The sequence below is a fragment of the Lithobates pipiens genome, unplaced genomic scaffold (genome assembly GCF_037356315.1).
Source record: "Lithobates pipiens isolate NorthernLeopardFrog02 unplaced genomic scaffold, aLitPip1_a1.2 Scaffold_8, whole genome shotgun sequence".
NCBI classification, from domain to species: domain Eukaryota; kingdom Metazoa; phylum Chordata; class Amphibia; order Anura; family Ranidae; genus Lithobates; species Lithobates pipiens.
Window position 1 is genome coordinate 519,639,017 of NW_027507903.1, and position 27,868 is coordinate 519,666,884.

Sequence of the window (27,868 nt, forward strand, 5' to 3'; positions counted from 1 at the left end):
ACTCTGCCCCGTAAAGGTAATCCTTCAACTTGTCTACCACTGCCCACTTCAGAGCCAGAAATTCAAGTTTGTGAGTAGGATAGTTTCTTTCCACAGGAAGAAGACTTCGGCTCACATAGGCAATGGACCGCAGACGTCCGCCATATTCCTGATAGAGCACTCCTCCTAGCCTGTCCCGGCTGGCATCCACATGTAGCTCATATGGTTTGGCCAGGTCTGCATAGGCTAGGACCGGAGCAGTGATAAGGCTCCACTTCAACTGCCTGAAGGCTTCCTCACATTCTGGAGTCCACTGATCCTGTATGGATTCTTTCTTCTTCCTGAGCCCTTCCTTTGGCTTCCCAGACTGATCTGAGTCTGCACCAGCTTCTTCCTGGTTCTTCAGAAGCTAAGTGAGTGGGTGGGCTATTTTGGCAAACCCTTTCACGAACCTCCTGTAGTATGAGCAGAACCCTAGGAATGACCTGAGTTTGGTCACATTTGTAGGCCTGGGCCAAGAAGTAACGGCTTCCAATTTCTCAGGATCTGTTGCTACTTCCTCTTCAGACACAATGTGTCCTAGGTAGTTCACTGAAGGTTGGTAAAATTGTCATTTTTCCATGGAGAGCTAAAAGCCTTCGTCATGAAGCCTCTTCAGGACTTTCTCCAGGCGTTTTTCGCGTTCTTCTAACGTTCTCCCAAACACTATGATATCTTCCAGGTAAACCAGCACTTCAATCACGTTCATGTCGCCCACTGTCTTCTCCATTAGTCTCTGGAAGGTTGCTGCTGGAGCTCCAGACAGGCCTTGTGGCATCCTATTGAATTCAAAGAAACCCACTGGAGTGATAAAAGCGGTCTTCTCCCTATCTTCAGGACACATGGGGATCTGATAGTACCCACTTTTTAGGTCCAGCACACTGAACCACTTCGCCCCTGACAGGCTCGGCAGGGCATCTTCTATCCAAGGTGTGGTGTACTGATCAGGAATGGTCCCCGGTTCAGGGTCCTATAATCAATGTACAGCCGTAGGGACCCGTTCTTCTTCCTTACCACCACTATTGGAGAGGCGTAAGGACTCCGGAACTCTCTAATAATGCCCGTCCTTTTGAGTTCAGCCAGCTGTACCCTCAAGTCTTCGAGATCCCCCAGTGGGATTTGTCTGACTCTCTCCCGAAAGGGCTTGTCTTCTTCCAGACGAATCCGGTGGGTCGCACTCTTCGCCAGCCCCACATCAAACTCACTTGTAGAGAAAGTTGACTTCCATCTCAGGAGTTGGGCTTTAGCTCTCTCAATCCAGGCAGGGGTAAGAGGTGCGTTCTTCAGGGAGAATTCTTCTTGGGGAGTCTCTCCAGCCTGTTCTCCCATGGAGTCACATGGCGAGACTGGAGTTCCTGGGCTAGCCTGTCCCAACAATCTTCTGGCTGGCACTCTCACTGACACAGCTGCTGTGTTGCGGACACTGACTGAAATTTTGCAGTGATTCCTCTTCAATGCCTTGGTTGGCAATACTTCAGGGATAAGTTCTAACCCCTGTGTTCTTCCTGGTTTGAAGTCTCAAGAACAATGAAAGGGCCTGGTCTTTTCCAGTTTAACTTGAAGAAAGCTCTCAGGCAGACTACTTCACCTGGCTTAACCAGTCTCTCTTTCCTGTCTAGAAGCCAGATTTTTCCACTCCCTCATATGGGGCCTTCTCTTTATGTTTAAGGTCTCGGTATACCTGGGCTAGCATTGGGTGTATTTTTGTGGGGAGAATCATTTCCTGCTGTACAAGTGGTGTAAGTAGTCTTCTCAGCAAGTGTTTGTTCCAATGATGAGAGAACTTTTGTCAGCTCCTGGAGGGCGAGGGCACACCATGGCCAAGGCGTCAAAGGTTTCTGCCTTCCCTGCTATACTCAGGTCAAAAGTGAGCTTGAGCGGCAGGTAACCGTCATATGGGAAGTTCTGGGTCCCTAACCCCATATCTCCTGCTCCTCCAGCTTCCATAACGACAGGTGCTTGAGATGCTGGTCATAGAAGTCCCTGTAGAGCAATGTTACCTGTGCTCCAGTGTTCAGCAGGGCTTTAGTGTATATTCCCTCTATCTGGATGGGGACAATTGGAGAAGGCCACACTAACTTGGGAGGAAGTCCACAGGAAGTGGCACTTTTGGTCTGCTTAGTGGCTTGTACCTTTACAGCTGGCTTTTGCAGCCTCTACCTCTTCAGTCCTGTTTCTTTTGATAACTGGGCGTCCAGTTGACTCCTTCACTGGGGCCCTTTGAAGTTTAAAGCCTACTTTTGGGATTTTGTCCCCTTTCTTGGGCTTGGACACACTCGCCTGAGATGTCCGACTCCTCCACAGTTGTAACAGGTCATGGGTTCCTCTACCACCGCTGGGAGACTTGTCAGTTCTTTGGGTGCTTGAACTCCCCTATCGGGGGAGGTGGTGTGCTGGGCATGCAACAGAGCCATCATTTCCATCAACTGTGCCACCTGTGTCTGGAGAAGTTCTATTTGAGGGTCGCCACTGGTGGCACCAGCCGCCCTGATTATAACCACTGATTTTGGCCCTTGGATTTTATGTTTGAATAATTTTTATTAAAAGCTTTTCTTCATAACAGAGAAGGTGAAAATACAATAAAACAAAAAGAATCATCCACATTTCCATACATGTAGTCAGTAGAGGCAAGTAAAGACAGAGCCGTTGACATCCCGGTACATTATATTCACATTTACCTTTAACTAGTTCGGTAAACCGATCTTAAAGTCATATACCCGTGTTATTTAATTTATTCCTAAAATGAGAACACACCCGGCCGAAGTACCCGGGCCTCAGACCCCCAGGCGCCCCAATTGGGATCCTGCTGCAGACCAGGGGCTGGTGCTGCCTACTCTCACCAGGTAAATCATACCCTGCCCCACTAAGATTACATAGACCGAGATGCCGGTGAACAACTAGAGCAATTAACTTGCCTGCAATGTGCCTGCTCTCTTGCATATCAACCCAAGAGGGTAGCAACACACTGCACCAAGGGAGGTGTCAAAAGAGGAAAGAAAGAAAAAGTGTGAGGGGGTAAGAGAGGGAGCAAAATGTGCTGGTCCAGGGCTAATGGCCCCGAGAGGCCAGACTACCAGGTTGTACCCCAAGTATAAGGGAAATATTACATAACGTGGCCCATGGTTCACAGACCACCCGAAACCTCTCAGTTTTGTCGTTTAGTTTAGCCACCACTTGTTCTTGCACCATAATCCATGTGACCTTTGTTCTAAACATCTTAAAGGATACAACATGTTTCTTCCAGGCCTTGGCTATTGTGATTTTGGCCCCTAGAAAGAGAAAAACCGCCAACGTCTGAGAGACTTTGGGTAGTTCCGGTATTATATGGTTGAATAGAGCCTCACTGGGGTGTGGCGAAATAGTGACCCCCGTCAAGGAGCTAGCCGTGTGAAAGACTTTCCGCCAAAAAGAGCGGGTGCGCGGACAGGACCACCAGATATGAATCATGGTGCCTTCTAATCCACATCCCCTGAAACATATTGGCGAGGATCCTGGAAATATCCTAGCCAGCCTGGAAGGAACATAGTACCACCTAAAGAGTACCTTGAGACCGGCCTCGATTAGAGAGACATTAAGAATACCTTTATGAGCTCTTAACGAAGCTCGAAACCATTGTGTAGAGTCCCAAGTGCAGTCCAAGTCAGCCTCCCAGGCTCGGGCATATGAGGGCTTGGTGTCCTTCGTCATGAGAGCTGTATAGATCAGGGAAATGCCCCTCCTCTGGTCCGCTGCATTCATACACCACTGTTCATATTGCGTTATAGTAGGGGGAAGTGGTTTAGTGGTCCAGATAGAATGTAACTAATGAGAGATTTGTGTGAATCTATAAAGTTCTGAGTCGGGCATATCTAGTTTCTCTCTGCAGTGTGTCAAAGAGAGATGGCCAGCGAGGGAAAAGAAGTGTCCAATTCTGTATAGACCCTTGTCTGTCCACCAATTAAAGGCTTCTATATTTCTCCCTGGGGGGAAATCCTCATTATGAAAGACATGTGTTAGAGGTCTAAGTGGGGAGATCAGGGAGCTGCGAGTAAAAAGGTTTGGCCCTTTGATTTTTTTCATCTTTCCGCTCAAGAATGGCCTCCTCTTCCCGCACAGTCCGGATCAGATCCGGGTACTTTAGGATGCCATCATCTTTACGGGCCCTTAATTGGAGCATGATGGGATCTAATGGTTGGGCACCCTTCAGGACTTGCTTTGCCCTTGTTTCATCCACTTCCCTGGGAACTAGTGCTTTCTTAACAAGATCTGATGCAGGACTTTGTCTAACCGTCCTATGTAATCTGACAGCTTTTCTCCCGCTTGTTGATAGGTCTGCTCCAATTGGTAAATTAGGTCGGAGACCTTCTCTGTCCATCCGAACACATCCTGTAGGATATCTAAGTAGTCCTGAGCCACGCAGTTCTGCTTGCTGAGCTTGAGATTTCAGTTAGCTTCTGAAGCAGGCCCTCTTAGGCTCTCTGCAATCCTTTGTTTTTTGTGTGTGTCAGGGATGTCCCACTCATCCAGGGCTTGTGTGGTCTGCTCCAACCATTCCTCAAAGTTACTTTCCTCTGGGGGTATGAGTTGCCTTCCTTATAAAACACAGAGTTTCTGGTATGGCTCAATCGTGGTAGGGTGTGACCGGGAGGGAACTTTTGCTTTGATTGACTTCTCCTGGTTGGAGCTGACAGGACCTTCACCTTGCCTCTCTAGGTGTGTCAGGCACAATATGGTTCTGTCAGACAGTTTCACGCTGGTACCTTGGAAATTCTTAGGGACACCTTTCCTCCACTCTAGTAGTGCGTAAGTGGGATTGGTCCCATGGTCTGGTCTTACTGCGACCACATAGGCCTTCCTGTCTGGGGACAATGCCTGTACAATCTCTTTAACTTGTTTTTCTTCCCAGTCCTCTCCTTGGAGTTCAATGGCCACACTCGCTTCTGAGCGCGTGCCTTCCGCTTCTCACCACTGTACCACTGTGAGGGGGTCCATATTGGCACTGCTGGGGTGGGCTTGTTTTCAGAGTGACAGGATCCTGGATGATGCCCCTATGTGTACCACTGACCCCCGAAGGAGCGGCTGATTTGATTTGGGCCTACAGGCTAGTAACAAAACCCCACTAACCTGCCTCAGTCCCCTTGACACAGCTGTGGTGCAATACAATACAGTACAATATAATATATCACAATATACCTGTATTGTCCTCTCAGGACCAACTGCTTCCACCTGCTGAGAAAAACCAATACTCCACACAACAAGATACTTAACCAAAGTATATTTTACTATATACTATATATATTTGTATATATGCATACAATATCTCACAAAAGTGAGTACACCCCTCACATTTATGTAAATATTGCTGTACCCTCAAAATAACTCAACGCACAGCCATTAATGTCTAAAGCGCTGGCAACAAAAGTAAGTACACCCCTAAGTGAAAATGTCCAAATTGGGTCCAATTTGGGTCTTTATCATGTTGGAATACTGCCTTGTGGCCCACTCTCCAAAAGGACGGGATCATGCTCTGTTTCAGTATGTCACAGTACATGTTGGCATTCATGGTATCCTCAATGAACTGTAGCTCCCCAGTGTTGGCAGCACTCATGCAGCCCCAGACCATGACACTCCCACCACATGCTTGACTGTAGGCAAGACACACTTGCCCTTGTACTCCTCACCTGGTTGCCACCACACATGCTTGACACCATCTGAACCAAATAAATTTATCTTGGTCTCATGGTTCCAGTAGTTCATGTCCTTAGTCTTCTTGTCTTCAGCTTCTGCTTGTCTTGGCTTCTTTAGAAGAGGCTTCCTTCTGGAACGACAGACATGCAGATCATTTTGATGTAGTGTGCGGTGTATGTGCTGAGCACTGACAGGCTGATCCCCCACCCCTTCATCCTCTGCAGCAATACTGGCAGCACTCATACATCTATTTCCCAAAGAAAACTTCTGGATATAAGAGTATGTGCACTCCACTTCTTTGGTCGACCATGGCGAGGCCTGTTCTGAGTGGAACCTGTCCTGTTAAACTGCTCTATGGTCTTGGCCACCATGCTGCATCTCAGTTTCAGGGTCTTGGCAATATTCTTATAGCCTAGGCCATCTTTATGTAGAGCAACAATTCTTTTTTTTCAGATCCTCAGAGAGTTCTTTGCCATGAGTTGCCATGTTGAACTTCCAGTGACCAGTATGAGAGAGTGAGAGCAATAACACCAAATTTAACACATGCTCCCCATTCACACCTGAGACCTTGTAACACTAACAAGTCACTTGACACGGGGGGAATATGGATAATTGGGCCCAATTTGGCCATTTTCCCTTAGGGGTGTACTCACTTTTGTTGCCAGCTGTTAGACATTAACGGCTGTGGGTTGAGTTATTTTGAGGGGACAGCAAATTTACACTGCTTGTTACACAAGCTGCACACTACTTTACATAGCAAACTGTAATTTTTTCAGTGTTGTCACATGAAAAGATATAATAAAATATTTACAAAAATGTGAGGGGATTACTCACTTTTGTGAGGTACTGTATAAGGGGTTTACTGTTTTTTTGTTCTGGTAAAAGCTATTTGAGATGCACTCCCAGTCCAGTTTTACAGGTGTTACCTTGGTGCTTTCCCTATCTCTGTAGATTCCCTCAGTGAGTAGACTTGGGCCATGTAACAGTTGCTAACTAATTTTCCTGCTGCCAGCATAGAGTGACTTTGGTTACCTCAGGCCATCTGACCTTCACCTGCTGCTAGCTGTCCAGTATGAATCAGCGGGTGGTTCGGTCCGAACCTAGGTTCAGACTGAACTTTGGCTGTTAGCTTGTTTTCATGTGAATGCCTGAACTTTAGCCCATTCAGCTGTGCATCATATATATTTCTACTGCTTCCATATATATATATATATATATATGACAGCTTCCTGCTGTCACTGGTTCCTAAAGAAGCTGTGATTCTTATACCCAAGGCTTCCTTAGAAACCAGTGACATCACAGAACATCTCTGCCCACATGTGGTCACTGGCAATATTTGGACAGCGACATTAACCAAATATGGCCATGGCATTTTTGGTCAATGATGTCACCACTTACCCCTCCCCACCTTATATAGCCCATGAAAGCTTGGGGAGCTGTCATTCAGCCAGTGTTGTGGTTGGGATGGGTTGCATGCACCAGGTCATAGGGATTTTTTTTTTGTCCAGCAAGGCAGTGGTGGGCATCGTTATTGATGATAGATTTACACTGAGGGACTTTTTTGGAAGTTTCATTGTTCTGTTAAATGTTTGTCTTTACTTCTAGGTTACAATTTTTTTTTATAAATGAGTAGGAGTACTATGTACCCCATACTCATCAACATGGGTGGGGGTGGTTTCTGGGGCCCCCTATTTATTAAAGGGGTTCCACATTCCAATAAACCCCCCTGCCCATAGACTTCCACAACCACCGGACAAGGGTTGTAGGGAAGAAGTGCTTGTCCTAATCATCAACATGGGGACAAGGCACCCCCGCATGTTGAGGGCATGTGGCCTGGTATTACAACAGGAATAATTGCCCTCCCCCTTTCCTGGCAAGCAAGGTTGCATGCTCAGATTAGGATCTGTTATCTATTTCCTGGGGTACCTCGCTTTTTTTTTTTAAAGAAAAAAGGAATTAAACAGTTGTTGGCAAATGATATTCATTGCCAGGTTAACAAAAAAAACACAAAGACCCATGTCTGATTCTAAACATGGGAGGAAAGTTCTGCTGTACTGGGTGCCCCAGCTAACTTTTTTCTAATGTTACGGGGCTGCTTGCAGTGTGCCTATTAATGGTGTCAATATCTGAAGTCTGGAGTCTTGCTGTCCTTTGCTTTTAGAGTTTCTTCCATGCTTTAAGTCTTCCTTGGCATTGTAGATTGTGTCTGGATCCTCTGCCCTTTCATCTGAGTTATTTGCTGACTCTGCTAATCACAAGCACCCTCCTGTGTACTTTCTAGCAGATTCTGTTTCTGATTTACCCACAGACTCAGTGGCTTTTGAGCCATCAGCTGCAGAGACATTGTTTTTGTCTGATTCTTAGTTTGTCTAATTCAAAATCCTGGATGATACGCTTACCCCTGAGTCTTTCTGCGACTAGAGAGGTAGAGCGGATTCTAGCTTGGGCAGAACTTTTGTTCCAGTCAGTTTATCAGGAAATGTGCCACAGGTGGCCCACTAGGTTCAACAACAAACTAGACAGGTTTGTATACAGGTACAGTGATCCCTGTAAGAAGTAGTGGATACTCTGGTGGCTCCATGGGATTAGTATACCCAGATCTATGTATTTCCTTTCCCAGCACTTCTACCTCATTGGTTCTGCAAGATTGAGATGGAAGGCTTTCTGGCGATCCTCATTGCTCCAAACTGGTCTGGGTTAATGTGATGTGTTGACCTGGTAAGACCTTTGGTAGAGGCTTGGTTGACACTGCCAGATCATCTAGATCGTCTCTCTCTAGGCTAATTTGCCATCCTGCTTCTTGGTCACTAAGTTTAACAGCAAGGCCTTTCAGTCTCAAATTGTAAGGGACAAGGACATCTTTATGTCAATGATTCCTATGATACCTAAGACTATGAAGTCTATGCGGGACCTGTAAGGTTTATCATTATACACAAAGGCATTCCTCACTTTGAGGAGCTTCTCCCTAGGGTGAATTTTCACATTCCTGCAGCCATCAAAGTTCAGATGTCTGCCCTTTCCATTCTAACTCAGAGTTTTTGGCCTCTCACTCTTTGAATAAGACCTTTGCACAGGGGGTCTTCCATGTAGCTCCCACCTTGTCCATTCCCTAGTGACTCCATGAGATCTTAATCTGGTTCTGTGCTCTAAAAATGCAGTTTGAACCCTTTTATGACAAAATTTGTTTGTCTACTCTCACCTATGAGGTTGTCTTTCTTGTGACCATCACTTCTGCAAAAGGAGTGTCTGAACGTGACAAGGCGATGTGGAGGCCTAAGGTTGTTTCTGACTTTAATCTCAACCAGGACCTTGTTCTTCAATCCCTTTCTCTAGCTCTGGTTTATCAAAACCTTTTCCTCTTTTGTTTTTCTGGATGGACCCCTTTTTAGCATCAAGGTCAATTAGGATCTTTAATATATGTCTATGATTACATTTAAATAAATAATACTTCATTAAAAAAATAAAACATTGTACTTCAGCATTAACAGAGAGTGGGTTTATGTTTATACTTTACATTTCTTTCTATCTATTATTGTAAACAAATGATAAATAAAGACTGCCAGGTGAAAAACAGTCCCACTATAAAGTACCCCATTCTACAACTAAAGCTGGTAAGAATTGAGAAGCTGAACTTGGCTTGTTAATGTTTGAATGTTTTCATATTCCCAATTATGCCTATGAGCCTACACATTATTGGATTGCCAATCATATTGGAATTGTCATGTTTCATATTTACATGGTTAGATTTGTTGTTGTAAAAGCGTGTTCAGGTAAGTCTGAAAGGTATCAATGTTACCACTACATTGGTGTATTTTTCTTCCCATGTTCAAATGTTGTGCACAGGTACTGGTCAAACACCCTGCAAATATATTCCGTTCTCCTTATTTTTCAATGAGGCCACCCATTATATTAAGTCAGTAGAGGTCGGAGAGGTGAGTACGCAAGCTCTACTTTTACAGGAAAATTGTGCTTTGCCGATTAAAGGAGAAGTTTATATCTTTCTATGGATCAGCCTGTCTTTTTTCATCCTGTGCAGCATTTAAATTTCCCTAGTTTGTAACAAATATGCTTTGGGGAAAAAACTAACATGGAACTATATTTCAAAGAATGTTTTTTCAAATTGTCCAGTTATTTCAAAATGTACCTACCCTTTCCTGCACAAGAATATCTGGGCAAAAACATTCCCAGTGATTAGCTCAAGTTCTCTGTTTCGGAAGGGACTGGTTTCACATTGCTCTTCTTTAGATGGCCCAAGCCATTTTCTTCCAACCCTTGAAAGAATTCCTAATTGGTTGATAGCCATACAGTTTGTTCCAACCACTGTCAGTTTTTGTGGAAAGCTTGGTCTGTATGTAAATGTGACAACAATATAAACAAAGGCATCTGACAAAAATTGGCTACTCCAATAACATGCATCAATCACACGCTGTTATAAGAACACAATATCTTTGATTATTGAGGTCCTTCAATTGTCTGAGCATGTGTTAAGATGAAATAACCTGAACACAATAGTATTACTTTTACAGCAGATCTGTAGTGAAACATTTTAAGTGTATGGGGCCTGATTTGCAGGCAAGTGTACCAGTGTTAGAAAAAGTATTCCACACTTCCGTTACTTGCTTTGTAACTCTTACTTACTTTGCAATAGACTCCATATTTTCAGGTTGCTATTAGAACTGGTAGCACTGGTATTTGGATGCCAGGGTTGCTATTTACTTTTTTATTTTAGAATGCATACTTAGGAAAATATCATAACATAAATATAGTTTTAGTACTAAATGATTTACTTATATATTTGTTTCCTTTTAGGGCCTTTTGTCTGTAAAATGGTTCCCTTTATTCAGACAACAGCCGTTGTGGCCAGCACATTAACAATGACCTGCATTGCAGTGGAAAGATACCAAGGAATAGTCCATCCACTGAAAATGAAGAGGCAGTACACAAACAGGAGGGCCTACAAAATGCTTGGTAAGCATATGGTAATATTCTTCTTTACTAAATACATTCCTTAAAGTGGTTGTAAACTTCAGAACTGAAATAAGAAGAAAGACATACATAGAAAAAAATTATTAACCCAAAGGAATTTAAAGCTTTACAATAAAGACTCTATAGAGAAAATACTAGATTATTGTTATGTACCCAATAACAACTTAGCACTTTCAAGTGTCAGTTTGAAAAAAAATGGTGCAATCTACTCATGTGTAATGTACAGTGGTGATGGTCATCTCCAACTAGCGGCTTTTGATTGCCTAGGAGCCTCCACAGAGTTTATTCCAACATTGATATGACATCAAAGAACAGATTTTCAAATCAATGAATAAAGGAGAACCCTCTACTCTTCCTCTTCATCCTAATTGTGCAATTATATGCTATGCCACGAGACTAGCAGGAGGTTTTTTGTTGACTTCCCAGCAGGCCAACTACACTTGTAAAAGGTTCAGATTTACTGAGTTTAAAATGAGAAAAGGCAACAAAGCACAACTATATGGCATTGCAAAGCAGGAAATAGGGTCTGCAAATATGGCCATCCCTATTTTCATTTATTATTACAAGTAATGTATATATAAACAAGGTTTTCAAATAATATATGTCCTGATTAGATTATTTTCTGCTCTCTTATGTGTTACTCTAAAAGCAGAACATTGTAAAGACCATACACCCCCTTAAAGAAGATCTTTCATTTAAAAAAAATAAAATAAAAAATAAGGAAAAGTCAGCTGCTCACTTTTAATAAAAGGTCATTTTCTGTCCTGTGATCAAGTGCTGTCCTCACCCGGGCTGGTAATCCATCGGCCTTCGGATATCTGGCACTGCCATGTTGACATTTAGAAGCCAAGTGTGACTCCTTGTGGCTTCACAGCCATCTCCCCAATGCGCATGTGTGAGCCATGCTGAACCCTGTGGATGGTCTCACATGCTTCTGGGACTTGAGAAGTGTCCCAGGAGGCTGAGAGGGTGGGGGGGGGGGGGGTCAATCTTCTGCTTGGATTGCCTAGGCAAAGTCAAAACTAGGTACCCCCCAAAAAAAATGATTTGCATTTGTGGCAAAGGGGAGGGGGGAGGAATAGGAACAGCAGAACTTCTGTTTTTAACTGAAGTGCCACCTTAAAGCATAGCATTATTATAAATGTTTTGCTCTGTTTTGATTTGGGAGGTTTTTTTTGTTCTTCCTAATTGGTCACTGGGACAGGGATGAGCAGAATCTCCCAATAGGGACAGAAATAACAATGAAAGCTAATTTTATTATTTTATTAGAATTTTATTGGAACAGCTTAGGCCGCGTACACACGGGCGGACTGTCTGACGGACTTGGTCCGCTGAAACGTGTTTCAGCGGACAATCCGCTCGTGTGTGGGCTTCAGCGGACTTTTTCAGCGGAGAGTCTGGCGGACTAAGTCTTTCGGAATTTCCGTAATATTGTCCGTCCAAACTTGGTTTCAGCGGACAGTCCGCTCGTGATTAGGGAAGTTGGACGGACTAAGTATGGCGCATGCTCAGAAAGGATTTACACGGCCGAAGGTTGCATTGCAGTGTATTGGACGTCGTATTTCTAGTCCCGTCGTACGTGCTGTACACGTCATCGCGCAAGCTTTCAGCGGACTGTCTGTTCGTTGTGTGTGGTCAAGTCCGTTCATTCAAAAGTAGGACGGACTGTCTGTCGGATTGTCTGACGGACTTAGTTGGACGGATAGTCCGCCCGTGTGTACGCGGCCTTAGAGTCAGAACGCCTTTTGGATTTTATAGCAGACTGTTTTTCGTTGGCCACTGACACAGTTAATGGGGATAGATAGCTCCAACTCTGCCACAGAGGCTTTCAACTGATATTTTATTGTCATTGGGTAAATATTTCCAACATGAAACAAATATAAAACAATACTGATGTTAAGTTAAAGAAAAGTCCCTTGTGTTAGGACAGGTCATTTTTCCACGTAGTATAGTATTGCTATCCTTGTATTGTCTGTTGTGCCAGGGAGACCATGGTCTAAAATTGTGACCCCAAACTTTAAACACACAGTCTAAATAGCCTCAATTTTTGTAGTTTTTATTAGTATGTCCTGTGGTTCATTTCTTTTAAAAGTTAAAGCAAAATTCTATCATGCAATGCCTTTTGATCATCAGCCAGTCTACTTGTTGACTGAAGAAAAGGCAAGACATGGTCCTTGACAACAAAGGATATCGGAAGACCCAGAATCTTTTACCCATCTCTGTACAGAGAGCCAGAGCCATAAAACATCAGGGGGTCTACAGCCTGTGTTGCTGGGCTCAAGCAAGAGCACATTAAACACAGTGGAGATCGTGTATATAATAGTAGCATACATAACATAATTATTTGAAAAGCATACACCATAAAATAAATATTAACATAAATACAACATCTCACAATATGTATTTTCAGCTACCATAAATATACCAGTCTGAAATCCAGTATGCAAAGTTCCACTGACATCCATTCTGCTGCTGTAATGTTATTACTTCATCAGAGGAAAACGCACATGTGGTCATGATATCACATTAACATTTTAATCACAGCTATCAATTTGAGTGTTCTGATAAACAGTGCAGCAATGTCAATAGTGTCATATCAGCATCTGTTTATATAAAAGGCTGATGAAACTGTGCAAAATGCAGCCAGCATATATGTAGTATGTTCAGCACAATCATATTATATGGTAGCCTGTGTCAGGAACTGTCAGCTCCTCCTTATATCACGCAGGAAGTAAACCATCTCTTAATTTCCAGTGCCTTTTTTTTTTTTATACTGGTCTTAGGCACATGCCCATACTACCTAGTAGACATTACAGCACAAGGAGGTGATGTCTCCAGGCATCAATTCAAAATTAGCTTGTGCAAAAACATGAGCATAAAAGTTCCTCCTTCTGTAGCATGTTAGTACCCCTTTTCGTTGCTGCTGATACTTTAGATATGACCCAGCCTGTTTTCTGGATTCTGCTGTTTGTTGCCTGCTTTCCATCCTATTTTGCATGTGATACGGCTTTGCCACAAGGCCGTCTTAACCACAGATATAGACTGTTCTCCTGCTTGACAATTCAATGCTTTACTTAGGTTAACATAAACTGTCTTTTCTTTGGTGGAAACACTGTGCTGTTACCAGAGAGGAGTCATACCAGAAAATCCACATCTCAGTATGCAGCATTCCGGTGAAAGATTGCTGCTCCTTGCAAACATCCATTAGGATGGGCTTCCTGATGGAGCTACAGGGAGCTAACACAATTAAAGTGTGTTAGCTCCCTGTAGCTCCAGCAGGAAGCTGGAGCTACAGGGAGGAGACCAGAACCCTGCATTCACTATATCTGGTCTCCCACAGTACACAGAACATGGAAATTCCATAGTTTTAGTAAATATGAATGGCCAAATACCTTTTATCATCAGCAGTATGTAGTAATCTGACTTTTATCAATGTCCAGTCGAGCACTGGTTAAAGCTTATAGGAGGAATTTTAATTTACTCTGACTGTCCTATGAGGCTGCAAGTCCCCTGACTCTATGTCTGTACAGTCCTGATTGGCCCGGTGTTGATCACATGCACTCTCCCAAGAAAAAAAAACTCTCTAGCAATATACACCAATCTGAGAATGTGCAGAATACCCCAGAGGCTCTGTTCTATTAGTAGATGGTTTGGGGACAGTGAAAAAAAGGGGGGGGGGGGCGGTATTCAGAGACGACAGGATCAAACAGCATTTTTACACAATATAGAGGATGGTTCCACAGGGGAGGTTCCACAGTGAGTATAACAAGCATGCTTTACTGCATGTACTGACTGATTTTTACTGTTGTGGGTTTAGTAACACTTTAATGATCCTTAAATCCAAGTTCACATATCACATATTGATGAATATACAAAATGTATATTGCAGAGGACATTAGTTCCTGATATTTAAAAAAAAAGGAAACTGCCCCCCCCCCCGGGTTAATTTTGATTTCTAATGCCCTCTTATCTTGTCTGCTAGTTTAGGTTGAAATACTCACGCTCACAGCTAATTCAGTGAGTCTTGGGCTGCAATTTTATTTGGAGATGTCCCTATGAGGCCACCTGACTCTTGTTGGCCTTGTCAGTTAGCCCCCTGATGACAATTCACACTGCATGCGAAGTATGTTCTACATAACCCTGAAGCCTCCTGGGATGAATGGCATGGGTATCCCAGGTTTGGGGCAGGGGGGTGTCATTCTCACCTAGACAAGAAAGGCAGAAGCACTCTTTGCACTCCACAGAAAAAGAAACCCCCTTTAATGTTTTTTTTTTATTTGTGTTGCAATTTGCTGCAAGGGGAAGGGAGGAATAAGATACATGACAGTAGTAAAATTTAATAAAGGTCCACTTTAAATAAATTGTTTGTTAAGAAGAACTTCCCCTTACCGCATTTGATTACAAATACAGTGTACCCTTCATAATATAAGTCCTCCACTATGATAAAAAGAGAGTATTGAGCAAGTTATAGATAAAACACAGTGGTCAGGTAGTTTACCATGATCTTTTTTAATTCCGTGATGCTCTGAGAAATATGTGCCGGTAAATGTTAGCGGGGAGTCTACTTTTGCTATTTCAAAAGAATGAAAAAATCTCTGCATATGCTGCAAGGCATTTTATTGTATATTCATAACTATTTCTGTTCTGGAATATTACAAACACCACCTTCCATAGGCTTCTTAGATTGTTCAGAAGTAGATCAAGTGGGAGGCTCGGCTGGCAGGATGTCGGCCAGTAGATCTATATATACACATGATTAATCCTAATAGACTCCTATCTGAGGACAAAATACGTTTTGTAAACTGTAAATGAGAAGCAATTTACACCAATTCTCTCTCTTTCTTCACTATGCAGAGTAGTAATGAAGTCACTGATAAATCATTTATCTACCGCTGGGTGATAGAAAGTGTCTCTTGATTACTTTCTGCAGTAAGATACAGAGATGGTTCCTGATCTTGATTAAAGCTATAAGTAAAATAAAGCCCAACCTCCCACTAAGGACTATGTGCCCTCTATGTGCCCTCTAGGAGTCTAAACATACTCAGTACTTATACCTCTATTCTCGCAAGTATTGGCATTTTAAACAGGGCTGTGCTATGGATCAGGGCAATAGCCAGTGGCACTAAGAATAAGTAATGGCTCTGGAGGATGCTTAGTCCACTGTGAGGGAATGGGGTTGGATTTTGTTTTAATTTAGTGACTGATTTGCTATAAGGCAGCAGAGAATTTGGAAGCTCTGAAGCACCCCAGAATGTACGTAAATAATAGATTTAGTAAGTCCTTTGTACTGCATTCATATCTTTTTTATTGTATATTTATTATGTTTTATTGACACAGTGGGGTTTATTTACTAAAACTGGAGAGTGCAATATCTGGTACAGCTTCCACTTCCAGTTTTTTTTCTTTTGAGATGATTGTAGCAATATTAATGCACTTGCAACAGAAACAATTGAGTACTGTCCGTGATACTTTTTTTATTTGCACTAACATACAATTTTTTAGGACAAGCTTTCGGGGTATGCCCCCTTCTGCAAGGTTTGAGCAGTACTGATTCACAAAATTAAGCACTAGAAGAGATAAGAAAGATAATCCATGATTTACAACACATCATACAAGAGGATGAAACTCTGAGGCTGGGTTCACACTATCGCCGCATGGGCTCACAGCAGGGGTCCGGTGTGTCCTCATTCACAGTTTCAGGTCCGATGTCAACCCGACTTCTCTTCCTCTCACAGTTACAGTTACCAGAGTTTCTAACTTTTTCACATTGTATCAAATAAATAAATAAACATAAAAAGTTTGAAAATATGTTAAGAACTCAAGTCAATCAGTATGCTGAGCAAATTTCTTACCAATATACCACCGTCAATTTACACATATACATCGTACATTAACATCAGTCCCTGCGCTCAAGGAGCTTACAATCTATGGTCCTTAACTCACATTCATATACTAGGCTTATTTTAGACAGGAACCAAGTAACCTACCAGCATGGCTTGGAGTGTTGTTGGAAACCAGAATACCCCAGTGAAACCAATGCAGGCACAGGGAGAACATGCAAACCTAGTGCAGGTAGTACCATGGTTGGGATTCAAACTGGCAACTGTAATGCTACTAGGTGGAAGTTGACCACTTAGCCACTGTGCTGCCCAAACTTTTTTTTTTCATTTACTGAACTAGAATCGCAACAGAAAGTGAAGGAAAATCTCTTCAAAGTTAAGGGAAATAAAAACTTAGTCACTTGGACAGGTGAACTAATTTGAAGATTCACCTAATCTCCTAAATCCAGTGGCAACTATAAAATGTTGGATTTTCAGTCTCTTCTCCACAGGCTCCCAGGTAGCAATAAAAACTTGACAGGGATTTCAATACTTTACTGAAAACTAAATCTCTCTATTTCTTGCAGGGCTTGTGTGGACAATCGCTATTGTAGTAGGCTCTCCAATGCTGCATGTGCAGACATTAGAGGTAAGTTAATGGCTAGACATAAGGCAGGTGGTCAGAGACCTAAAGTATGTGGATTCACATCAAGGCAAAACACTTGGGAAGATTAAGACTAAGGCCGTTCACATCTATGCATTTTTTAGTGCGTTTTCAGTTTTGCAGAAACACACTACAGTCCATTTAACATGGTTTCCTATGGGTGTAGTTCACATATGTGCATTTTTATGGAAAGGATCAAAAATGTGTATTGAAAAACTCAAAATGCACCTGGAATATGCAAACTGCAACCTGCATATGTGTGAATATGGCCTACAAGAAGAACATAGACCAGGGAGAGATCATGCTTTGGACAGAGCAAATAAAGAAATGTGGTCTCAGTGATTTAACCATTGCATGATTGTTGGTGCCAGAAGGGCTTGTTTGAATTTTTCTGTAACTATTTCCTGGTTTTCACTTACAAAAGTCTGCAGAGTTTACATGGTGACAAATGGTTTAAAAATTATTCTGTTTGAGGGTGATACATAATTGGTTCACTTTAAGAAGTTTGCAAAGCTCTTTGATTACTCTAAACATAAACGAGGTGCCCTGGTCAGTTAATACTTTCTTTAAGAATGCCTATACAGGTGAAAACCTGAAATAGTTCTTTGGCAATAGTTTTGGTAGAGGTGTTTTGGGGAGGAATCACTTCTGGGTAGCGGATGGCATCAGAGCCATTCCGCTCTATACGCTCACTACACAAGCTGCGTAGGGCCCCGCCGCTCTGGGGGGGGGCCCAAGGGCGAATCGGCTCTCTTCGTGGCCTGTTAATGATCAGGCTGCCCAGTGGGAGGTAAGCGGCGGCCACCAAGTGGCTGTGCCTTTGTCATTTCTGGCGGCTGCATGGGCTGAGCTGTGTGTCTCACTCACACACAACTCAGCCTCAGAGCTGTGCTAACAATTCTGCTCTCCTCCTCCAGCCGTGGGCGTCCGCACGGTGGGGAGAGCTGCAGGCTGCTGACACAATGCTTCCCCCGCTTGCCCCCCTCCCCTTCTCATGATGGCCTTCGTGTGCCGTCTGTTGTTCTTCCCTCTCCATTGGCTACAGTGAAGGGCCAATCAGATGCAACTAGAGGGGAATCATGGGAAATGTAGTCCCAGAGATAGCTGGCCCACTTGTTCTCAGCAGGGAGCAGATTACAGTCCCCAGCATGCACTCTGCTGGGGTGAAAGAGAAAACCTGGAAACAAGCTGAGGAGTGCTTTTAGCAGCTACTACAGAACCCATGGAAAGCAAAAGAGAGGACTGTGCTGGGGAACTAATAGCCTCAGCACCACCAGATAGAGTCATGCTGTACCACACTACCAGAGAGAGCCACGCTGCACCACACCACCAGACAGAGCCAAGCTGTACCAACACCACCAGAGAGAGATCCATGCTGTACCTGCACCACCAAAGAGAGAGCCACACTGTACCCGCACCACAAGGAGAGAGCCACGCTGTACCCGCACCACCAGAGAGAGAGCCATGCTGTACCAGCACCATCAAAGAGAGCCACACTGTACCCGTACCACCAAAGAGAGCGACGCTGTACCTGCATCACCAAAGAGAGAGCCACGCTGTACCAGCACCATCAAAGAGAGCCACACTGTACCCGTACCACCAAAGAGAGCGACGCTGTACCTGCATCACCAAAGAGAGAGCCACGCTGTACCCGCACCATCAAAGAGAGCCACACTGTACCCGCACCACCAAAGAGAGCAACACTGTACCCGCACCACCAAAGAGAGAGCCACGCTGTACCGCAGCACCAGAAAGAGAGCAGTACAGTGTCACTGGGAAGTGTGGGCAAAATAAGAGACAGACAGTACTAGCATTATATGGTCACAATAGGACTGTGACACTGTAATATAAAGGGGACTGCACTGTAAAGGGGCACTGTAATCATTGCAGTGCCCCTTTAAAGTGCCGTCCCCTTTATATCACAGTGTCCCTGCACATTACAGTGTGGAGGAATGACACCAGCCACCCCCGCGAATGTCAGCTGAGAACTCCCCCCGGTCCCTAGAAAAGTTGGATGCTCAGTCTAAATTGCCCGGGCCTATTTTTTTGTCCCAGTCCGGGCCTGGGCTCTGCTCCCGGAGCTCCAATCTGCTCAGACAATCCCCCAGCAGCACCTATTTCCAGATGGCCTCTCCACCCTCCTCCTCCCCTTCCCCGGGCGGGCCCCGATGGAGGAGGGCTGGCTTGGAGTGGTAACAAGTTTCTGGTCGGAACGCACAGGGAATCACAGATAATACAGGTATGCTGGAGTGCTCAGAGGATAATACAGGTGCCAGGATTTGGGTTGCAGGCAGGAACACACACTAGGGATAGCTGAGAGCAGGGCTGGACTGGCCTACTGGGATACCGAGAGATTTCCCGGTAGGCCGCCTGCCCTGAGGCCGCTTTTAATAGCAGCTACATTGCTCTGCTCTCTCCTCTCCTTCTGTGGATCACATAGCTGGCTGGCTCTGTGTTCGGCAGCCGTGCTGTAACACAGTCCCGCTCCCCCAGACTGGCTCGTGTGATAGTAGATAGAATCAACGTTCCGCCTATCACACGAGCCAGTCTGGAGGGGCGGGACTGTGTTACAGCACGGCCGCTGAACACAGAGCCAGCCAGCTCTGCGATCCATAGGATGAGATGCCGCCCGTACAGCCCGCCCTGTGTGCCACAGTGCCTGGATAAGAGGATAGATGGGGGGCATATAGAGGAAATGAGCCTTCTATATTCCTCCATGCAGCCGCTGAATCTCCCCCCAGTGCTCTCCCCCCCCAGGTTCTTTCTCACCTCCCAGTGCTCTCCAGCTCTCCCCATCACTCTCCAGCCCCCACCTCAGTTCTCTCCAGCCCCACATTCTCCCCACCCCTGTTCTTTCTGGCCCCCTGGTGCTCTCAAGCTCCACCCATCGCTCTCCAGCCCCCAGTGCTCTCTACCCCCCTCATGCTCTCCACTCCTGTTCTATTTGGCACCCCCCAGCACTCTCCACTCCCCACCTCTGTACTCTCCACTCCCCCTGCATTTAGCGCCCACCCATGTGCTCTCCAACCCTGCCAGTGCTCTCCACCCCCCATAGTGCTCTCCAGTCCCCCGTGCTTTCCACCCCTGTTCTTTCTGGCCCCCACTGGTGCTCTCAAGCTCTCCCTCTGCTCTTTGTACCCCCCAGGACTCTCCAGCCCCCATGCTCTCCACTCCTGTTTTTCTGCGCCCCCCAGTGGTCTTCACCACCCCACACTCTTAGCCCCCCAGTGCTCTCAGCTTACCGTGCTCTCCACCCCTGTTCTTTTTGGCCCCCCCAGTGCTCTCCACTCCCCACCCCTGTGATCTCCACTCCCCCCTGTTCTTTGCCCCCACCCAAGTGTTCTCCAACCCCACCAGTACTCTCTGCACCCCCTTCTCTCCAGCTCCCACCCAGTGCTCTCCACTTCCCCAGGACCAGAGGACAGGCTGACTGGGGCCGGAAAATGAGGTTGGCTGAAGGTGCAGGTGGCCAGGGACCACTCTATCTCACAGCAAACAGATCTTCTGGAAGGAGCACCATCCCCATCCAAAACGAGAACAGACCCTGCCTGCTGCTGGCCATCATGGATATCCTGCTGGCATGCAAAGTACCGTACCGAGCATCAACAACACACCTTCCCACAGACAGGGACTGCAGACTGGGACATGGGGCACAGGAGGGACTGCAATGATGAGCACAGTGAGGCTGCATTCATGGGCACGTTGAGACTGCATTCACGGCACAGTAAAGCTGCATTTGATGGGCACAGGGAGGCTGCATTCATGGGCACAGGGAGACTGCAATGATGGGCACAGTGAGGCTGCAATGGTGGGCACAGTGAGACTGAATTCACGGGCAGAGTAAAGCTGCATTTGGTGGGCACAGTGAGGCTGCATTGATGGGCATAGTGAGGCTGCATTGATGGGCACAGTGAGGCTGCATTGATGGGGACAGTGAGGCTGCACTTGATGGGCACTGGTAAGGCTGCATTGAGCTCTTGCATCAAGTCTGCAGTCTCTGACCATCTCCTGCATCATGTCTGCAGTCTCTGAGGGAGTCTGGAGAGGAGTCAAAAGTGGGAGTGGTATGGGGGTCATGGGAAAACTCAGACTTGTGTGGACTGTGGAGAGGAGACTATAGGATAAAACCAGAGCCACTGAGCTGGAGCCGACTGACTGAGCCCTGCACAGTGTACCTGAGAGGAGGTCAGTGACAGCACCACCAGGCAAGTCGGGGGGGGGGGGTCACTGATGTAAGGGGGAGTGAATACAATAATGTAAGGGGCACTGATATAAAGGGTTTCCCCCTTATATTAGTAACTCACCCCCCCTTACCTTAGTGTATTCTTTCTGCGGAAGGTGGTCCCCCCCCCCACGTTCTGAGTTCCTGGGGTCCCCCTTGATAATTGACCACTTTTAACTGGAATTTGCATATATATATATATATATATATATCCCTATGTGATTTCATATCTATATATAATACATTCTTCATCAAATGTGCTTTAAAATGTATGGTTTTCTGTTTCATGAACAAGAAAATAATGACGTTATGCTGTTGGGCTGGTATAATAATGCTGTAGGGCTGGTATGAAATTTTTTCCAGGGCTGGTTTTTATTCCCAGTCCAGCCCTGGCTGAGAGCAGAACCGTGGAGATCACAGGAGCAGGGTGAAGAATGAAGGTAATGGCATTGGCAAGACAGAGGAAGACAGGGAATCACTGAGAATGCTAGGAGGTGCTGGGGGTCTGACAGCTAGCGGATAGACTGGATCGCCAAGCAACCGACACACTAGCCCTTAAGACTGTGCTTACATTAATGTGTGTATGTATAGAAGCACATAGTACACGAATATTGTAAGATTCAAAGGAACAGTTACAGCATTCCCCCTTAAATCAAGGTTTCCAGAACACCCCTTACATCAGACCCCCCCTTAAATCAGAATTACCCTTTAAATTAGAGTCCACAGAGCTCCTCCTTACAGTGTAAGTGGAAATTCTGTGCAGACTCTGATGTAAGGGGGGGGGGGGGCTCTGTGCAGACTCTGATGTAAGGGGGGCCTCTGTGCAGACTCTGATGTAAGGGGGATCCTATGTGTGGACTCTGATGTAAGGGGGACCTCTGTATAGACTCTGATGTAAGGGGGACCTCTGTATAGACTCTGATGTAAGGGGGACCTCTGTGTGGACTTTGATAAAAAGAAGGGCTTTCTGGGGACCCAGATGTAAGGGGAGGCTCTCTGGGGACCCTGATGTAAGGGGGGCTCTCTGGGGACCCTGATGTAGGGGGAGATTCTCTGAGGACCCTGATGTAAGGGGAGGCTCTTTGGGGATCCTGATGTAAGGAGAGGCTCTCTGGGGATCCTGATGTAAGGGGAGGCTCTCTGGGGATCCTGATGTAAGGGGAGGCTCTCTGGGGATCCTGATGTAAGGGGAGGCTCTCTGGGGATCCTGATGTAAGGGGAGGCTCTCTGGGGATCCTGATGTAAGGGGAGGCTCTCTGGGGATCCTGATGTAAGGGGAGGCTCTCTGGGGACCCTGATGTAAGGGGAGGCTCTCTGAAGACACTGATGTAAGGGGGGCTCTCTGAAGACACTGATGTAAGGGGGGCTCTCTGGGGACCCTGATGTAAGGAGGGGCTTTCTGGGGACCCTGATGTAAGGAGGGGCTTTCTGGGGACCCTGATGTAAGGAGGGGCTTTCTGGGGACCTTGATGTACTCTATTCAATAAATATTGTTTGTTTGAACCTCATTCTGTGCTATATCATTGTAGTTATTCAATGACTGTTTTGTTTAACCACTTGCTTACAGGGCACTTAAACACCTTCCTGCCCAGACCAATTTTCAGCTTTCGGTGCTCTCACAATTTGAATGACAATTACTCAGTCATGCAACACTGTACCCAAATGAATTTTTTGTCCTTTTTTTCCCACAAATAGAGCTTTCTTTTGGTGGTATTTGATCACCTCTGGGGTTTTTATTTTTTGCGCTATAAATGAAAAAAGACCGAAAATTTTGAAAAAAAACGCATATTTCTTTGTTTCTGTGACAGAATTATGCAAATTATTAATTTTTCTTCATAAATTTTGGTCACAATTTATACTGCTACATGTCTTTGGTAAAAATAACCCAAATTAGTGGATATTATTTGGTCTTTGTGAAAGTTAGAGAGTCTACAAGCTGTGGTGCGAATCGCACAAAATTGATCACATCTGATGTACTGGTGGCCTATCTCGCTTCTTGTGACCCGAACAAGCCAGGAAAGTACAAATACCCCCCAAATGACCCCTTTTTGGAAAGTAGACATTCCAAGGTATTTAGTAAGAGGTATAGTGAGCTTTTTGATGTTGTCATTTTTTTCCCACAATTCTTTGCAAAATTAAGATTTTTCATATTTTTTTTTTCTCCACAAAATTGTCATTGTAATAGGTTATTTCTCTCACGTGGCATGTGTATACCACAAATGACACCCCCCAAAAAATTCTGCTACTCCTCCTGAGTATTACAATACCACATGTGTGGGACTTTTTCACAGCCTGGCCACATAGAGAGGCCCAACATGCAGGTAGCGCCATCATGTGTTCTAGGAACATAAGTTACACATCTAACTTGTTGACTATTTATTACACTTTTGAAGCACCAGGACAATGACAAGTGACACTGATGACAGATGGCACTGATACGTGGCAATGATGACAGGTGGCACTGATGACAGATGGCACTAATATGTGGCACTGATGACAGATGGCACTAATATGTGGCACTGATGACGCGTGGCACTTATACGTGGCACTGATGACACGTGGCACTGAAACGTGGCACCGATGACAGATGGCACTAATACGTGGCACTAATATGTGCCACCGATGACAGATGGCACTAATACATGGCACCGATGACGCGTGACACTGATGACAGATGGCACTGATAAGTGGCATTGATGACACGTGACACTGACAACAGATGGCACGTGACACTGACAGGTGGCACTGATGACAAATGGCACTGATACGTGGCACTGATGACAGATGGCACTATGTGGCACTGATGACACGTGGCACTGACGGCAGGTGGCACTGACGGCAGGTGGCACTGGGGGCAGGTGGCACTGGGGGCAGGTGGCACTGACGGCGGATGGCACTGGGGTGGATGGCACTGGGGGCAGGTAGCACTGGGGTGGATGGCACTGGGGGCAGGTAGCACTGGGGTGGATGGCACTGGGGGCAGGTAGCACTGGGGTGGATGGCACTAGGGGCAGGTAGCACTGGGGTGGATGGCACTAGGGGCAGGTAGCACTGGGGTGGATGGCACTGGGGGCAGGTAGCACTGGGGTGGATGGCACTGGGGGCAGGTAGCACTGGGGTGGATGGCACTGCTGGGGGCGGATGGCACTGCTGGGGGCGGATGGCACTTTTTATTTCATTTTTTTAATTTATTTTTTTCCCACAATCAGAACGGCTGCCGCTGCAGCCGTTCATCTCTCCCCTCTCGCACTGTCTGTGCGAGGAAGGAGAGCGGCGCTGCGAGATGATCTCATATGTTTACATATGAGATCATCTCCCATTGGACACGCCGATCACGCTGTAAACGGCCGCTGTGATTGGCCGTTTACAGCGATCTGTGTTTGCCTGTCCCCGGGGGACACGGCGAACACAGAACTTCCACGATGCGCGCCCGCGGCGGCGCGCATTGCGGAAGTAAACATCAGGCCGTCCAGGGACGACCGCCCGAACGAACGCGCCTGCTCTACGGCCGTCATTCGGCTATAGGGCGGGCGCGAGGAGGTTAAAGGAGGGAGGATTGTACTGGGAGCACTGAAGTGTCAGGTGTGACTGTGTAGCAACGGCAAATGGTTTAAATAGCTCACGGCATCATGGGTCAGGTAGAGGGCCCGTTAGCAGAATTTTGCTTAGGGCCCCAGGGAGGTAAGGATCGGCACTGGATGGCATAGTCCATTACTACCAATATATGCTGGTGACCTCTAGCGGACTTCAGCAAGGGGCCAACCAAATCCATGGCGATCTTCTCAAAAGGGGCCTCAATGATGGGGTACCAAAGGACTATGGAAATGTGGCATGTGTGCAGAAATCTGACACACTGGAAAGGGCAAACAGTACATTTCCACTACCTTAGTGATCCTAGGACAATAGAACCTCTGTGTGATTCAACCCCAGGTCTTTTCAGCTCCTAAATTTCCCCCAAGAATGTGCTCATAGGCCAGTTCTAAGACCAACTTGCGGTAAGGTTTAGGCACCACCAGTTGCTCAATGGTTTCCTCTACACTCTGTGACACCCAGTATAACAGATCCCTTTCCATGATGAAGTATGGGAGGGCAATCCTCTCATCAGGGTTAACTAATTCACCATCTATTTTCACTACATTCTCCCAGGCCCTTAGTAATGTGCGGTCTTTCAAATGTTCAGTGGCAAAACTTTCTCTGTGTACCACTAGATCATCAAACACTAGAGGTCACTGTTCCTCTTCTGAGGTTGCAGACTCTTCCCTAGGCCCTGTTGTTTCCCCTGCTAATACTCTGAAGAGCTCTCAGAATTTTGGGAAATCCCTTCCCACAATGACGTCATGTGGTAGTCGGGGAAACAAACTCATCTGGTGACACAGGTTATCAAGGGAGGTTTCAAAGGATACCCTAGTCAACGGATGCTCTCGAGTGTCCCCATGTACACAAATGATCGCCATTTCCCTAGGGTGCAAGGTTTTTCCCACCACCAGTTCAGTTTTTACCAAGGTAACAAGGCTACCTGAATACAACAATACAACAACATTTTTATCATCTACACACATTTTGCATAAAAGGTTTCTCATTTCCCTTTACTGCAGTGCATGTAGTTGCAAATAGGGACTGTCATCTCTCTGTAAGAAAGTCACAGTGCATTGGTTCATCAATAGCTGGGCAAACTACCACTACCACTATGTCCCTCTTCTCGGCAGTGGTAACAAATTAACTTTCTAGTCACCTCCTGCGGTATTAGTCTTCCAGGCCACTCTAACCAGACATTAGAAGCAGTCCCAAAAATACCTTATGTTTCCCATTTTTCCCTCTCTCCACCCCCATCCCTTGGTGTGGTCTTACCCGTAGCTGGGCATGGTGTGGTCTTGGGGGGGAAAGTCTGTTAATCTTTGAGGGAAGACGTCAGATTCTCAGCCGTTAGGTACCTTTCCACAAGGTCTACAGGTTGTCTGCTGTTTCCGGATCTCCATGGCTCACCCATTTCTGCAAGGTGGTAGAGAGAGATCTCAGAAATTTGTCCATGACCACCCACTCCAGAATTTTTGGTGCAGACAGTGATTCTGACTGCAGCCATTTACTGGTCAAGTGGATAAGGTCATACATTTCTCAGCCAATAACTCCAATTGTGGACACGCTAAGCAAGGGCTGCCAGGGTTACATCCAGTTGTGCCAATATTTCCGGTTTCAAATGATCATATTTTTTTGCATCCACAGGCTCCAAGTCAAAATAAGCCTTTTGGGATTCTCCAGATAGTAGGAGGGTCACTAGTCCAGCCCATTGTTCTTTAGGCCAACTTTCTTTCTCTGCTTTCTTTCAAAGGTGGTCAGAAACATCTCAGGGTCATCATCTGCAGTTATCTTTGGCAACAGGGGCTTACCTAAAAAGACAGAATGTTACCAGAATCCCTTCCAGCCTCGGTCTGCTGCCTTTGCTGAAACTGTTTTATGATGGCCTCTATTTGTTGTTGGTGTTTCTGTTCCTGCTGTTCCAGCACTTTCTGCTGAAATGCAAGGCTCTTTTGCAACGTTGCATTTGTCTGCTGTTGGTTTGCATTTGCCAGAGCAAGCTGTCTCAGTAGCTCCTCCATGCTGGCCTTACTTCACCTTCCCCGCTAAACCTCCACCATATATAATACATATGTAAGGGATTATCTCAGTAGTGGGGGGGGGGTCACAGCACAGTGAAGTAGGCACGGACAGACAGCAGGATCTTTGTGAAAGCAAAAACTGTGGTTTATTTACACGTCTGTGGTTATAAAGTGCACGCATCAAAACAGATAAAATAAAACACAACAGAAAATAAAGCCTTGCCATTTTGGGTATCTAACTACAAAAACACAGGAACCTAGCTACTTGTTCTGCCACAGCATTCTGCTACCCAGACACTTGGCGGTCAGATAGAAATAAACATAGGCTTTTAATCCCACAGACTTAATCTCACCATTCAGAGGTATTGCTGCTCCCCAGTCTGCTGTGCACAGAGATCTGGTTCCAGGGTGAAGCCCCCTGTTGAAGCAACCTGGGAGTTTTATAGAGCCCTGAGTGCTTTATCTGTTACACTTGAGCTCGTTAACCCTGATTTGCACAGTACAAACACAAAAGCAATCAGTGTACAGCATGAACCTGGGACAAATATATCTACCATTGTGGACACAACCCATAGATTTCCTGGCTTCCTATCACAATATATACATAAATTGTTGGTATACAAGTATCTGATGAAATGTAAAGCCTTAGAAAGTGGGATGTTCGATGTTCGAGACCTACAAAACATGTTGTGCATTGATTGTTGAAATCCTCCCTGTATCAGCATTAAAAATTTTGGAAACCATCTGGCTTGAAAATAACAATTGATAAAATCATTTTACTGAAAGGTGGGAAGGTCAACCGTGTACTCTGAAACAAAAAATCTTAAATTAGCTGCTATAGCCTGAATCCTATGTATATAATAATCTGTGTTTTAGAAGACCTTGAATAAACTGATGA

At 45.4% G+C, this 27,868-nt stretch overlaps 1 protein-coding gene across 1 annotated transcript in view; it reads left to right on the forward strand.

The window, feature by feature from the left end:
* The window catches only part of LOC143960661 (pyroglutamylated RF-amide peptide receptor-like), a 218,575-nt gene that overhangs the window by 174,100 nt on the left and 16,607 nt on the right, over window positions 1-27,868 (forward strand). The window contains exons 2-3 of the mRNA XM_077469454.1: window positions 10,495-10,653; window positions 17,078-17,139. Coding sequence (XP_077325580.1) covers window positions 10,495-10,653; window positions 17,078-17,139 — 221 coding nt within the window. The remainder of the gene's footprint in view (window positions 1-10,494; window positions 10,654-17,077; window positions 17,140-27,868) is intronic.